A 12800-nucleotide genomic window follows, 5' to 3' on the forward strand; every position below is an offset into this window, starting at 1 on the left:
AACTAATTGTGATTCTGCTGTTTGCAGGCTGTTGTAGCTGGTCTCTCTGTTCTTAGCCCTCAGATCACCTCCTCTACCTTGAAGACAATTACTTCTGCTTAAGAAGAAACTGTCTCTAGTAGTGGATGGAATAAGAGAGGGTCTGCTGTTTTGTTCTGTTTTCCAAATTTGTATTATGCAGAAATAGTTTTCCACCTTGTACTGACACTTTCCTTCAAAAAGAAGCTGTAGCTGTATCACTGAGATACACACATATAAATATATATAAAATATGTAATAATATATATACACCTTAATTTTTAGTATCCAGCTTCTCCCTCAATCCTTCCACTGTAACTTGTGAAGAGATGCTATTTGGAAAATCTCCACAACAAACATAATCTTGTTTATGTTTTCAAGGTCATTACACAGCTGGTATTATCTCAGTGAAGCTTAAAGGAAAGTTCAGTGAATTCAGACTTGGGTCACTCATCAGCTTTGTGGTTATTTGCTTGCCAGAGACAAGATGTACCTCCCAGGTGTACTGAAAGTCCAAGGCCTTTGTATATTAACGTCAGCAAGATGAACTCCTTAGGATATTCTTTGTATGTTAATGGGGCTGTAGCTTACAGTCCCTGCCCTGAGGGCAGAGATGTACCTGGTTAACAGCAGACTTAGTAACTCTGTCATTGTTCATTAACTGGTACTGTTGTGTGAAGCTGTCCTGTCCCATCAGTCATGATCAGGAGACTTTCTGATTGCCCAATGTCTGTTCTACATGTGCATGGATAGAGAAGCAGCTGGCCTTTGGGGTGCAGGGGTTCAGAATCCTGCAAAAAATAACCCGTTTCTTCCTCTGCCCCATGGCTTTCTGAGCTGCCCCTTCCCCAGTCTCTCCTGCATGGGGATGTCTGCCTTGGAGCTGGAAAGTGACCATTTAGTGAGCAACTTATTTAGCGTGCTGGCTTCTGTGGGCCTCTATCCAGCTATAGGTCTAATCTGGTTCTGGCTTCTGGGTTGGGATAATACTGCAGCAAGTAACTGCTCTGGCCTTCAAAATGGCCTCAGCCTCATGGAAATTACTGTGGAGATAAACATCTTTATGGAACCAGCAGCATGCTGATCCCTTCCTAGGGACACCTGCTGGTTGCTTTGGGCAGAGGGAGCTGGCTATGCAACCTGAGTACAGCAGTGGGAGCTCCTCCATCTCCAGGATTTCTTGGTCAATCTGTCTGCAAATGAACCCAGCTAACTTTGGTCAATGTTATGGTGTGAGAAAGAAAAGACAGGGTGGTGAGACCAGATCAGGGACAGCTTTAGATATTTTAAGTGTCCAGCCTTGTAATATCTTGAGGGAAATGACCTGTTGCAATGTGTAAGACTTAGATAAGTGAGGAAGATGATGCTTGCTTCTTGTGTCAAGAAGCACCTGCAGTGCTTGAGGTCAGCTGAGGCTGCTTTGGTGGTTGCTTCAGTGGGCCAGCTGGACTTTCACCCAAAGATCCCACCTTCCACATCAGATGCAAGATGCAAAGAAGGATCAGGAGCCTTAGGGTATGTTGCAGAACCTTAGTTCATAGTGCTGGCTTCTGCATCTCTGCATCTGTCAAACTGGAAGTTTCTCCTTGAGCAGGCAGGGGGGATAGCAGAACTGAGCCAACATGCCAGCCGTACAGGGCAGTCGAGGGGTTTGTGAGGGCAAGGGAAATAACAACTTGTGAAGGCCAAATCTGGTGCTGGTTTGAACTCATCCTAGCCTGGTAGAAGCTGGTAGTAGCGCATCCTATAGGGTCTGCCTTTGGTTTATGTCCCCTGGTGTTAGAGCCTGAGGGGTGGTGGTGGTGGAGTGCAACACAGAAACAACCTGCAGCTTCTTTGTAACCAATCATTTCCTTTCCTTAAGCAAGAGGATCTGGGGAAGGGGGGATAGCATCCTCAGGCTATGTAGGTGCAGTCAAATGTGAAACCTCTTTACCTGAGTTGGAGTACTCGGGCTGACTGTCAGAGCTCAGTGCTCTTGGGAACATGTGTGCTGTCCTTAAGGGTTTGCATGAACTTTGCACTTTTTTGTTAATCTACTGAGATGGTGATTTCCACAGCTGTTCTGCTCTGGTTTGCTTTGTGGTTCTTCTTCCTTTTCTTTCATTGCACTCATAAATGAGCCCCTTATTTGTGCTGTACAGTAACTTGGCAGCTGAGGTATTTTAGCTGCCAGAGCTCATCAGGGAGAAACCTGCGGAGTGAGCGGAGGGGTGGTGCTGCAGAGGAGGGCTGAGCCCTTCCCAGCAATGCTGCGTGGCCCAGGCATGTACAGCTCTAGCCTGGGCCAAATATCATAAACTTCACTGAGCACCAAGCATGCAGTGCTTGGTGGGTGGAGGCAGTACAGGATCTAATTGGATAGAGCAGAATTGCAATTAAAAATTAACTTAGCCTCTCTGCCCCTTGACTGGTGTGGTTATAACATCTGCGCATGAATTTTCCCCCTCCTGCCTCTGTGGCCAATGGTGGGGTCGGGAGGCAGAGGTATTCAACTCTCCCCATATCACCTGTCCTTTTCTGGGGTCACCTTTTACAGGAGGGGGGCTGGGAGTTTCACAGGCTCCTGTGACAAAAATAAGCTAATCTCTGAGCTGTGAGGGGACTCCTCTGCAGTCACTAACAAAGCAGGGATCTGTCTGCAGTTCCTCAGGCACATGTGTCCTGGATTTTATGTTCCTGCTCCACATACACGTCTTGCTGTCATTGCTGTTGCTGGGAGAGCGACAGGCCTGAGAACTAGAGGTCATGGAGGGGGCAGGAAGCCATCCCCTGATGCCAGTCTAGCCTGTGTAGATCTCTTCCATTTCCTCCTGGTAGGAAACCCCTGAGTTCTGGATCAATTGCTGCCTTCCTGGAATTAGTTCTCCCTGAAGGTCCTGGGACTGAACCTGGGCTAGGAAAGGCCCTGGATCAACTACACAGCAGCTGACCAGGCTGTGTTGGCAACCAAGTTTTTATGGCAGTAGTGCTTCAAAGCAACACACTGCATAAATAGTCCTGCATATCTTTATAAGATGGAGAATGAGAGGTTGGGAGAAAAGCTGATGGTCTCTTCCGAAATCCTCTGCAAAGCTAGCATCAATCTGGAGAATGGCAGGGAAAATTTGGATGTGTACATACAAGATTGTTGAAAAGAATGGGTGTTGCTGCTTGGGGATGAAAATTCAAATGCTCAAAGCAGTAGGAGTGAAGAGGGAAAGGAAAAAACAAATAATTGTGGACAATCAGGGGAATTTGAAAACTGCAAACTTCATGTATTGAACCTCTGCATGCACTACTGCAAGACATTAAGGCCCAAAACTTGACCAGCTTCAGAAGGCAAATGGGCAGCTCTGACTGGAACACTGGCTATGGTACTTAAGCTGGCTTTTTGCTGCCGAGTGGCCTGTGGATATGCCTGGTTTTGATAACTCCAAGCTCATCTGCTTCCAAACCTGACCTATCTCAAATTTTGTTGAGCTGCTGCTTCTACTGTATGACAGTGTTGCTAGTCTTGTGACTGCGCAATTTCAGAAGATAGAGTTTTGAGGACTTTCATTGATGTAATGAACAAAAATAAGTTAATTTGCAAAGAACAGAAAACTGGAAAATCTTTAATACTCAGTGGAGCTCTAAAGTATCTTAAAAACTCAAAGGTTTTGCTTTTTCTCTTCTGACTTGAAAACTGTGCTTTGAATTACTTTGTGTCTAGGAGCTATGAAGGAGATGTGTTGCCCTGTGGCAAGAAGAGAATGGTACATAGTGCTGTAATGTACAGTTGGGGTTGGCTGTTTGTTTTGGTTTTTTTTTAACAAACATTGAAGATGGTATGTCTTTACCAAGTAACTAGAAGAGCCCTGAAAGCAATATCTTACTCTTGTTACCTCAGGTATATCTTCATCCACTGTAAACTTGCTTAACTGCCTAATTAGCTGAAATAACTTTTATAAAGATCCTAACAGTTCTGCAAATCTCTGTTTTCCTGACTAATCAAAACAGCGTGGGCAGAGTTGGAAATAGGCAGCGTATGGCTTTTAGTGCTAGGATGCAAGTCAGTGAGTACTGGGACTTGCCCCTCCAGTTTGAAAATTAGGAGGATTGCACCTGGGATCAGATGTCTTAAGTTAAGAAGTCCAGTGCGTTGTGGAGGAGGTTGTTACCTAGCTTAGTTCTTGGCTAGGTTAAAGAGGAGAAAAATATTTGTAACCCCCACAACAGAAATTCATCATTGCCTAGGGATCTGGCTGCCTTCACGTTCTGGTTAGACTGCCAGGCTCCAGTTTGTGATGCTATTAAGAGGAGATGTGCTCATGGTGAAGCCAGGAAGCAAGCCAGCTGGATGGGAAAATTTACACCTTAGTTATCCTTTCCAAGTGCTCTCTTAGGTGTTGGTACCTTCCAGGACTAGTGGCCTGAGAGAATGTTTTTCCCACAGAGGAAAGGAGGAATTCTGCCAGCAGAGAGCCTTCATTCACTTTTCCTAGGTTGGTAGTGATGCAGCTGTTGTAGAGTGCATCTGTGCTGGAACAGAACCTGCTCATAACTGGTGGCTGCACCCAGGGGCACTGGATATGGGAATGTTGTGTGTTTGGTATTTGGTGTACATATGGACCAGAAACTATTACAGAGCTTTTCCATGGCTCATTTGAAGGACCTGTTTTTGGGTGCTGCTGGCTTTATGGCCTTTGACCTGAGGAGTTAACTGAAGAAAATCTGACTCACATGCTGCTAACCTGGCTGTATAGTAAGCTTCTTAGGTGTGATGACTGCTATACAGATGAGATTTTTTTGAGATAAGTCTGTAGCACAGCTGGCTGACATTTTATATCTGTGCTGCTTTCCCATCTCAATAACATCTTGCTAGGTGCTGTGCAGTGATGGGCTTAGCACAGTCTCTAGCCATGGCATTCCTTGAAGTTAGAGCAGCAACTTCAGCCACAGAGTTCAGACTTCTGCTCTCTCCTGGTAGTTTTAGGGTGACCATTGCTTGTTGGGAAGGCTAGCCAGTTAACAAGGCCCACATACCAGTTTAGCTCCAGAGTTAACCTAAATATTTAATAGGATTAAGCAAAAGCCTTTGATTGAAACAAAAGAACGTACTGGATTCCAGTGATCCTTGGTACACCCAGGCTGACAGCAGAGAACCTTGCTGACCTTGCTCTCTCTTGGGGCTGTTTCTTCCCAGGCCAGACTGGTGACCCCAGCCCTGGTATTGTTCTTCCTCTGGCTGGTGATTCTTAAAGTGGCATGGTCTGTTTGAAGAAAGGAGCTTGGTAGAGAAAATTTTAAGGAACTTAAAAGTTCTCTGTTGTTTATATAGGAAACGTAACTGAGTCTGGGGAGGAAGGAGAGGCAGGAAAGCTGACAGAGCCACAGAATGGGTCATGTTAGAAGGGATGATCCAGTGGATCATCTGGTCCAACCTCCCTGCTCAGGCAGGGTCATCCTAGAGTGCATGACACAGGATTGCATCCAGATGGTTCTTGAATATCTCCAGTGAGGGAGACTCCACACCCTCTCTGGGCAACTTCTGGTGTGTGGTCACACACACAGCAAAGGCGTTCTTCCTCATGTTCAGGTGGAACTTCCTGTGCACCCATTTCTGCCTGTTGCCGCTTGTCCTATTGCTTGGCACCACCAAGAAGAGCCTGGTTCATCCTCTGACACCCTCCCTTCAGATACTGACAGACATTAATGAGGTCCCCTCTCAGTCATCTCTTCTCTAGGCTGAACAGGTCTTACTCTCTCAGCCTGTCCTTATAAGAGAGAAGCTCCAGCCCCTTAATAATCTTTGTTGCCTTTAATAATCTGTGTTGCTCCAGAAGCTCCATGCATCTGTCTTACTGCTGTCAGGGAATTGAAGTGGCTTGCATCACTTTCCACCACCAGTGGTAGCTAGGGTTGGTGTTTTGGTTAATGCCACTATTGCAAAGTCCATATAAATAGTGATGGAATTAGCAGTGTATTTGTGATTAAATCTGTTCCATAACTGCTGATAGCTCTGTGTCACTCTCCAGGAGATCTTGGCAGCAGCGGTGGTGGTATCCTGCTTTGCTGTCCTGAAAAGGCAACTCAGATATTCTATGCTGTCTGTGCATGTGCTCTGAGACCCACCAGATGATCCAGAACTCTGCACAGGGTTAGGGTGCTGCTCTGAAGCTGCCCAGAGGACCTGTCTGTAACATAATGCATTATCTGTCTGCTTTCCCCTTAGGTCCTGCAAGTGAAAGAAGATGGGGTCTGGCTGTGTAAAAGTCACCAAGTACTTCCTCTTCCTTTTCAATCTCCTGTTCCTTGTAAGTATTGTGAGCATCTGTGGAGTAAGAAGGAAGGTCTGGACCAAAATTAGCTAGAAGATGGTTTTTATTTTTGGGGTTTTTTTTGGGTGTTGGCCCAGTCTCTTCCTTAAATAAAATGGCCACAGTTTTGGAAGGAGGGAGGGGAACCCCTGAAGCTGAGGGATGTCAGAGCTGCTGTGTGTGTCTCAGGTAAGCCAAGCAGCTCCACTCCCAGTACCCACCTGCTGCCTCCAGTGCAAACAGCTCCCTCCCTGTGCTGGGAGGAGAAAGCAGGAGTTACGGGTTCTTTCTGGGAGGAGAGTTGTTGTAACTACTTTCTCTGACACATCTGGAGCAGCAGCTGAACTGTCCCTGAGCAACAAAGCTACAAAGCCTGCCAAGTAATGGCAGTGCCCTCCTAAATAGGCCAGGCAGGCTTCAAAGAACAACTCTAATTTTGTTTGAGTCCCAACGGCTGGTTTTGATTTGTAACAAGATGAATTAGTCCAAGTCTCCTGTTTGAAATGGAGTTGGGAGGTGGGGGAGACTGGGACAGGCTTGTCTGGGGAAATAAAACAGCCCACTGGCTGCAGTCATTTTCAAGTGTGAGGCTTAGCAAAAGGTGAACTCCTTTTGGAACAGGTTGGGTCTGGGAGGGCCACACATATTCTTGCATGTGTCTTTCTGATGCTTAGATATTGTGTGACCTGTGGATGGTGATGGTACTGTTGGTGATGCCTTCCTGCAGTGGAATGGTGTAGTGGGGAAGTGCAAGGTTTCAGCTTTCCACGTCAGCAAGAAAATAGCCTGTCTGATATCGTTATCCTTTGTGCAGTGTGTAAGGAAAAGGAAGGGTCAGGCTGGAAGAGGAGGGAGGGAAGTAAATCATGATAAGGTGAGCACTGCTTTCTGGTCTCTGTCCCTGCACACAGCTTCACTCCTGCTTCCTGCATGGCTGCACTGTGCTGGTAGCACACAGGATGAACTTGAGGCACATCTGGATCTGGTTTCCCTTGGCTTACTGTGCTCACTCTTTGCTCTCTGTGTTTACTTCCATCCTAAGCGTCGTTAACTGTGGTCTTATGGTCTGAAGCCAGAGGTGTTCAGAGCATCCATGGGGAAGGCTCTTGGGAGGGAGAGGTATTTCAAGTGCCACTAGGTCTTTCTGAGTATGATTTAGTCCACTTTAAAGATAGGAAAAATCATCTGAGTCCAAACCTGTTCTCCTACTAGTGCAGGACTCCTCTACAGAGATCAGCATCCAGTCTCTCTCCTCTGTTGAAGTGATAAATTTTAAGCAGCATATAACAACCAGTCTACCCTGGGAGCTGTATTTGTTAAGACAGTGTTTGAGTCTTGCTGAAGCCCAGTAGCTGGGCACTGTCTGGTATTCCTTTATGCCCAAACCTCAGTCTGAGTCCATTAGCTAATCCCTGCATAGAGAAAGTTCTCTCCAAGAAAGCCAGCCTAGCATGTAGGAAAGGAGGAAGATGACAGCCTGAAATACTACAGTACCATACAACACTGTCACTGTTTCTGCTGTATGCTGTCAATGGTCATTGTGACATCTCTGTTCCACATTGGCTGTCTCTCCCGGCTCTGCTGAGCCAGGCATGGTTGCAGGCAGCCTGTGGGGATGGATGTGCTCTCGAGAGGCAGAGTTGAACTGCTTTGTTGGGCTGACCCACATCCGCACTGCACTTTCCTATATTTTGCAAGACTGTGGGGATGGCAGGCACTGAATCCATCTCTGGGTCCTGGAGATGTTTGAGAGCTCCTGTCTGGGTGGCAAGTGATTGGAAGTAGCTGTTCTTTGTCTTGTGCACACCCTGCTCCAAGCCAGCTCCTCTGGTGTAGCACCCAGACCCCCTCCAGCTTGTGGAAAGCTGATCTGATTCACTGAGCTGGGCCTGGAGAGCAAGAACTGTAGGGTAGGATGTGTTGTGAGAAGGTCTGTGCTGACTGAAGGGAGAAGCTGCTTTAAATGAGCTCTTTAACCCTGCTGTGCAGCACAGGCACTGTCTTCCCCTCGGACTGCTCTGTCACAGTGAGGTCTTCAAAGTCACTGCATTCTGGCTGAGCTTGATAACTCTCTAGAGTGAAGATTTTCAGTGTGCTTCTGCCTTGACTGATGTCAGGCTTTTTGCATGTGCCAAATGTTGAGGAAGGTAGCATACATTACTCCCTCCCTCTCATAGGAAGTAGTTGACCTGAGACCTTTTTCCATTGTTGTTGTTCAAGGTCTGAATTGGGGAGGGTAGTTGGTGATTCTTGAGCTTGTACAGTGTGGTAAAGCAATATTAGTCTAGCAGAGAAACTGCTTGTATTGAGTTGCTGTGAGCTGTCAGCACAGACAGGTTTTGAATGCCTTGTGCTGATTTCCTGAAGCTGCTGAGCTTTGGTGAGGAGAGTGCTTGTGCAAAGGTGAGCACTATGCTACTGACAGAGCCCTGTGTCTGCTCTGACCTTGAGCTGAGCCTATGTGATTGTACCTTGTGCAGGCCAAATTGTACCTTGCTGGCTAAAGTGTGCTCTTCAGCCTTGCTGGTGATTGAAGCCTTTAGAGACATGCTGGTGACTCTTTTTAGAAGTTAGTCATTAAAATAGCACTTCTCTACAGCTTGAGGTCTGTGAGAGGGTCTCTTGCTGTAGCTGAAGTAGTTCGGGGACTTAGTGGTATTTTGCAGTCTTGGAGCCTTAACTTCAGGGAAGGGTTTGACCTGCTTTGGTTAAAGGGAAGAAGGTTACTTGGATTGCCTGCCTGCTTGCTAGAAAAGATACCAGATAAGTTTGGAGTATAATCTTAGTTTCCTAATCAGAATTTAACATGTCTACCTTCTTGGCTAGCAGACATGTGCTGCAGCACATGCTTCTCCTTAAAGGAAAAACAGGTCTGTGAGACAAGTTTAACAGTCTCTGGAAAGTATTTGTTTGGAATATATCTGTCTGTCCTACTTCTAACCCTTCAGTAAATGCAGCAGAAGGCTACTACCTAAAGCAAGAGCCTTTCTGTTGGTCCCTGTGCCAGTCTCAGTGTTACGTCACACAATTTGAGCATGAAGGAAAGCAGTGCTGGGCAAGGACAGCTGGGAACCCCCAGCTGTTCTTTCCAGAAAGATGAGTCAGCTCTATCACAGCTTAGTTTTTCCAAGCCCCTCTTGGCTAGCTCTCTGTGGGAAACTGCTGACCCTGTCTTGAGGGATCTGCATCCTTCTGGCTTGGGTGTAGAAGGAGATTTTGCTGAAACTGGGGGTGAAACCTCCACCCCCCCAGGGAGGAGGGGAGGCATGTGTTCCCCATTTCAGAAGTTTACAGCAGTGGAACAGAGGAATTAAACTCCATGGAAAGCAGATGTGATTTCTTCTATGGAGGGTCTGAAGCCAAGCCAGTAGCAGAAGCATCCTTGCTATGCGATGCACACTCCTGAAGATGCTGAGCAGAGATACTATCCTCCTAGGAAGTAAATATACCTTTGTTAATGGGACAGTGTTTTCTCCCTGTAGTTATTGTCTCCCTGCCTTCCCCTTGTAGTGTTTTCTGCAGCAGCTCCTGGCATATGCACAAGTTGTGGACTGAAGCAAGGATCAGAGTGAAAACAGGCCTTGGATAGTCTGAGCATCTCATAACAAATAACTTCCCAGGAACTCTGCTCAGCAGCCCTTCTGTGTTTTGTCAGCAACAGCAAAACTTAGGTGACATTTCAGGGTCAGTGAACCAAAAGGGATGTCGCATATAGCCCGGTTTGCATCTTTAAGGCAAATGTTTATTAAAACCATAGTTTAAATGTGAGACTGCCTTAAACTGTCAGTTCAGCAGTTCTTGATAGCACCAAGTTTGAGAGAAAGTTTTTAGGTGTCCTGGTTGTTGCATGTTCAAGGGGCCTTTCTAGCTTGATCAGCAGACTGAGCGTTGCGGGTGCGGCATGTTGGGACAAAAGACAAGGGGGAATTCTTTTTTTCTGGGATACAACAGCTACATGCTTTCTGAAGCTGAGTCAGTGTGCTCTTCATAGGTGGGAACTTGCTTGATGACTTTCTAAAGCTGTCCCCAGAGCTGACTACGTGTTGCACCTTCTGCCAAGATGAGACAGCTTGCAAGCAGCTTATATCAGGCTGTGGCTTTATCTTTGTTCAGAAAAGCTTCTTTGTATGAGGAGTTGAAGCCTAGTGTAAGCTTTCAAAATGTGGAGCCAATGCCTGTCCATATAACCCTCTGCCAGCTTGCTTCAGGTGGTGGTTTGGCATTTTCCTTGTCTCCCAAGTGTTAGAACATTATCTGGTGAAGCACAGAATTGCAATCTCTCTTTGGCCCTGTTACTTTATTTCACTTCATCCTATCTTGAAATCCTGCTGATGTGAGAACAGCTTCTTGGAGTTCGCTTGCAGTTCTTGTCTGCTCCTTGTTTCTTCAAAGCCTGTTTTAGACCTTTGCACACGTGTTTTCCAGTCCTAGTTGGCTGAACAGCGCAAGTTTCAGGTTCTTATCAAACCTGAAGACTTGCTGATACTTGAAGGCTAAAACAGAACATGCTTGCCCCCACCTTTCTAAGTGAGATGGGAAAACGAGTGTGTTGCTTGACTACTGAATTCAGTGTCTGGATTCAGCTGAGTCCTCACAGGGGCATATTGCTCTACTAATCCTTGCCCTAGATAAGGCTGTGTGGTGAGCAAGGCAGAGGCCACGGCTAATGTTTCATAACTGTTGACTCTGTTGGGGCTCAGATGTGTTGGCTTGGGGGGCTGAGGTATTCTGGCACAAAGTAGCAGCCAATCCAAAATGCCTAAGCTTGGCTTTGGAAGGGGTGAAGCACTTTGCTCAGGGGAATCTGCTGCTGGATTTTTGTCTTCTTGGTTTGAGGCCATAACATCGTAACAGAGCCTGACAAGCCAAAGATTTCCTGCCTGGAGAGGTTCCTGGTGCCAGATATCTAATCCTTTGTCAGCTATCTTCCAGCCTGGCCCTTAGAGTCACGGGTTTGTCTATTAAAAAAAATATTGAAAATCATATGTGTTTGTCTTGTCTTGGTTCTTCACAGAAGCAGTGCACTTACCTTTTGCTTCTGACAACAATGTTCTAGCAGGAGGGTGTCTCTTCCTCAGACTGTTTTGAATGGTCCTCCTATACAACATCATGTGCTATGAAAATACTGTGTGAAAAACTGCCAAGCAGATCCTGGGGCTCCTGTGCAGTTGCCTGAGGCATTCTTCCTGGAGTTGTGCTAATCCTGTTTACTCTGGGAGGAGTACCATAGGGGAGATGGGTGGGAACAGCAAAGGAATGATTGTTTTTAGTCTGGAAGTATTGATAATAGTGACTGCCTCCTCTTATTTATCTAAGCTTATAACTTACACAAAACCGTGTATGTTTTGTTCTTGCTCTTTCAGATTCTGGGTGCTGTGATCCTGGGGTTTGGAATATGGATCCTGGCCGACAAAACCAGTTTCATTGCGGTTCTACGTAAGACTGCGTTTCTTCATCTTCCTTCTTTTTCTGAGTTGGCTCTACTCTGGGGGGCTGTGTTTGACCATGGTGTAGTCAGGAATAGCAATACTTTTGTGCATGGTCTGTGGCCTGAGCAGTAACATGGTGTTTAGCGAGATGAGATTGCTCCCTTTCACTGTGTTCCTGATAACAATCATGGAGACACAGCATTCCTCTTAGTCTTGTGGATTGAAATGCCAGGGCCAGACTGAGTGAGACCATTGCCTCTTCAACCAACAATCCAGATATTTTGTCTTGAACACGGGCTAATATTTCATCCTATTTTCACTGCATGCTCTGTGTTTCCACAATGGTTTCCTTATTACCATCACGTGCAAAGGCCCCCAATGCCTTAACACAGTTTTGCTGTGCGAGTCCTCCATGCTTCCACTGCTTTCTTTCTGTAATGATCTATTTCAATTTGAATGTTTTAAATGCCAAAGAAAGTAAGTACCTGGTTTTATTGGTGCTTTATGTACATTGAAAGTAGATGCTGTGTTTGTTCCTAAGCAGTGGAGGATGCCAGTTTGGGGGGTGTGGCTGTGTGAAGTCTTTAGTGCTTTGACTTCTAAAACATACTCTTGTATACACTTGATGAGACTTACCGTGGGCATCAGAGCTGTTCTGTGTTGTGCAAGTCAGCCACAAACTTTGACTTGAGTCTTAACAGAGGGTCTGCTTTCTGCAAAAACCAAAAAACTAAGCTGTCTTAGCAGAGTCTGGTCTTCACAGGACTGTAAGTGGCCTTTCACCAAATGAGTATCTCAGCTCTGTCTTTCACAAGATCCTCTTCCTTTGAGCTTTTTCCTAGAAACACTTCAAACTTTTCTGCTTGGTGGCTCTGGTTACTTGTTGTCACTACCTCCAGAATTGCTGAGTTGGGCAGCAGCCTCAGACAGTGCAGGAGGGCTGCCTGCATATGGGGAATGAACAGTACTGGCATTCGTAGCCCTGTTCCCAACTACAATGATTCTGCAAAGAGCTTTATCTCCCAAGGCCTGCTGAGCACCCTGGCCTGGTTTGGAAGGTGCTGGGTGGTGA

General features: G+C 46.2%; 1 protein-coding gene across 2 annotated transcripts in view; it reads left to right on the plus strand.

Annotated features, from left to right (window-relative positions):
• The window catches only part of CD82 (CD82 molecule), a 39277-nt gene that overhangs the window by 13158 nt on the left and 13319 nt on the right, over positions 1 to 12800 (plus strand). For both annotated transcript variants that reach the window (XM_069017180.1, XM_069017182.1), the window contains exons 2-3: positions 6215 to 6296; positions 11663 to 11735. In XM_069017180.1, the coding sequence (XP_068873281.1) occupies positions 6234 to 6296; positions 11663 to 11735 (136 nt within the window). In that variant the 5' untranslated portion in view covers positions 6215 to 6233. The remainder of the gene's footprint in view (positions 1 to 6214; positions 6297 to 11662; positions 11736 to 12800) is intronic.

This window comes from Aphelocoma coerulescens, chromosome 5, assembly GCF_041296385.1.
Source record: "Aphelocoma coerulescens isolate FSJ_1873_10779 chromosome 5, UR_Acoe_1.0, whole genome shotgun sequence".
Classification (NCBI taxonomy): domain Eukaryota; kingdom Metazoa; phylum Chordata; class Aves; order Passeriformes; family Corvidae; genus Aphelocoma; species Aphelocoma coerulescens.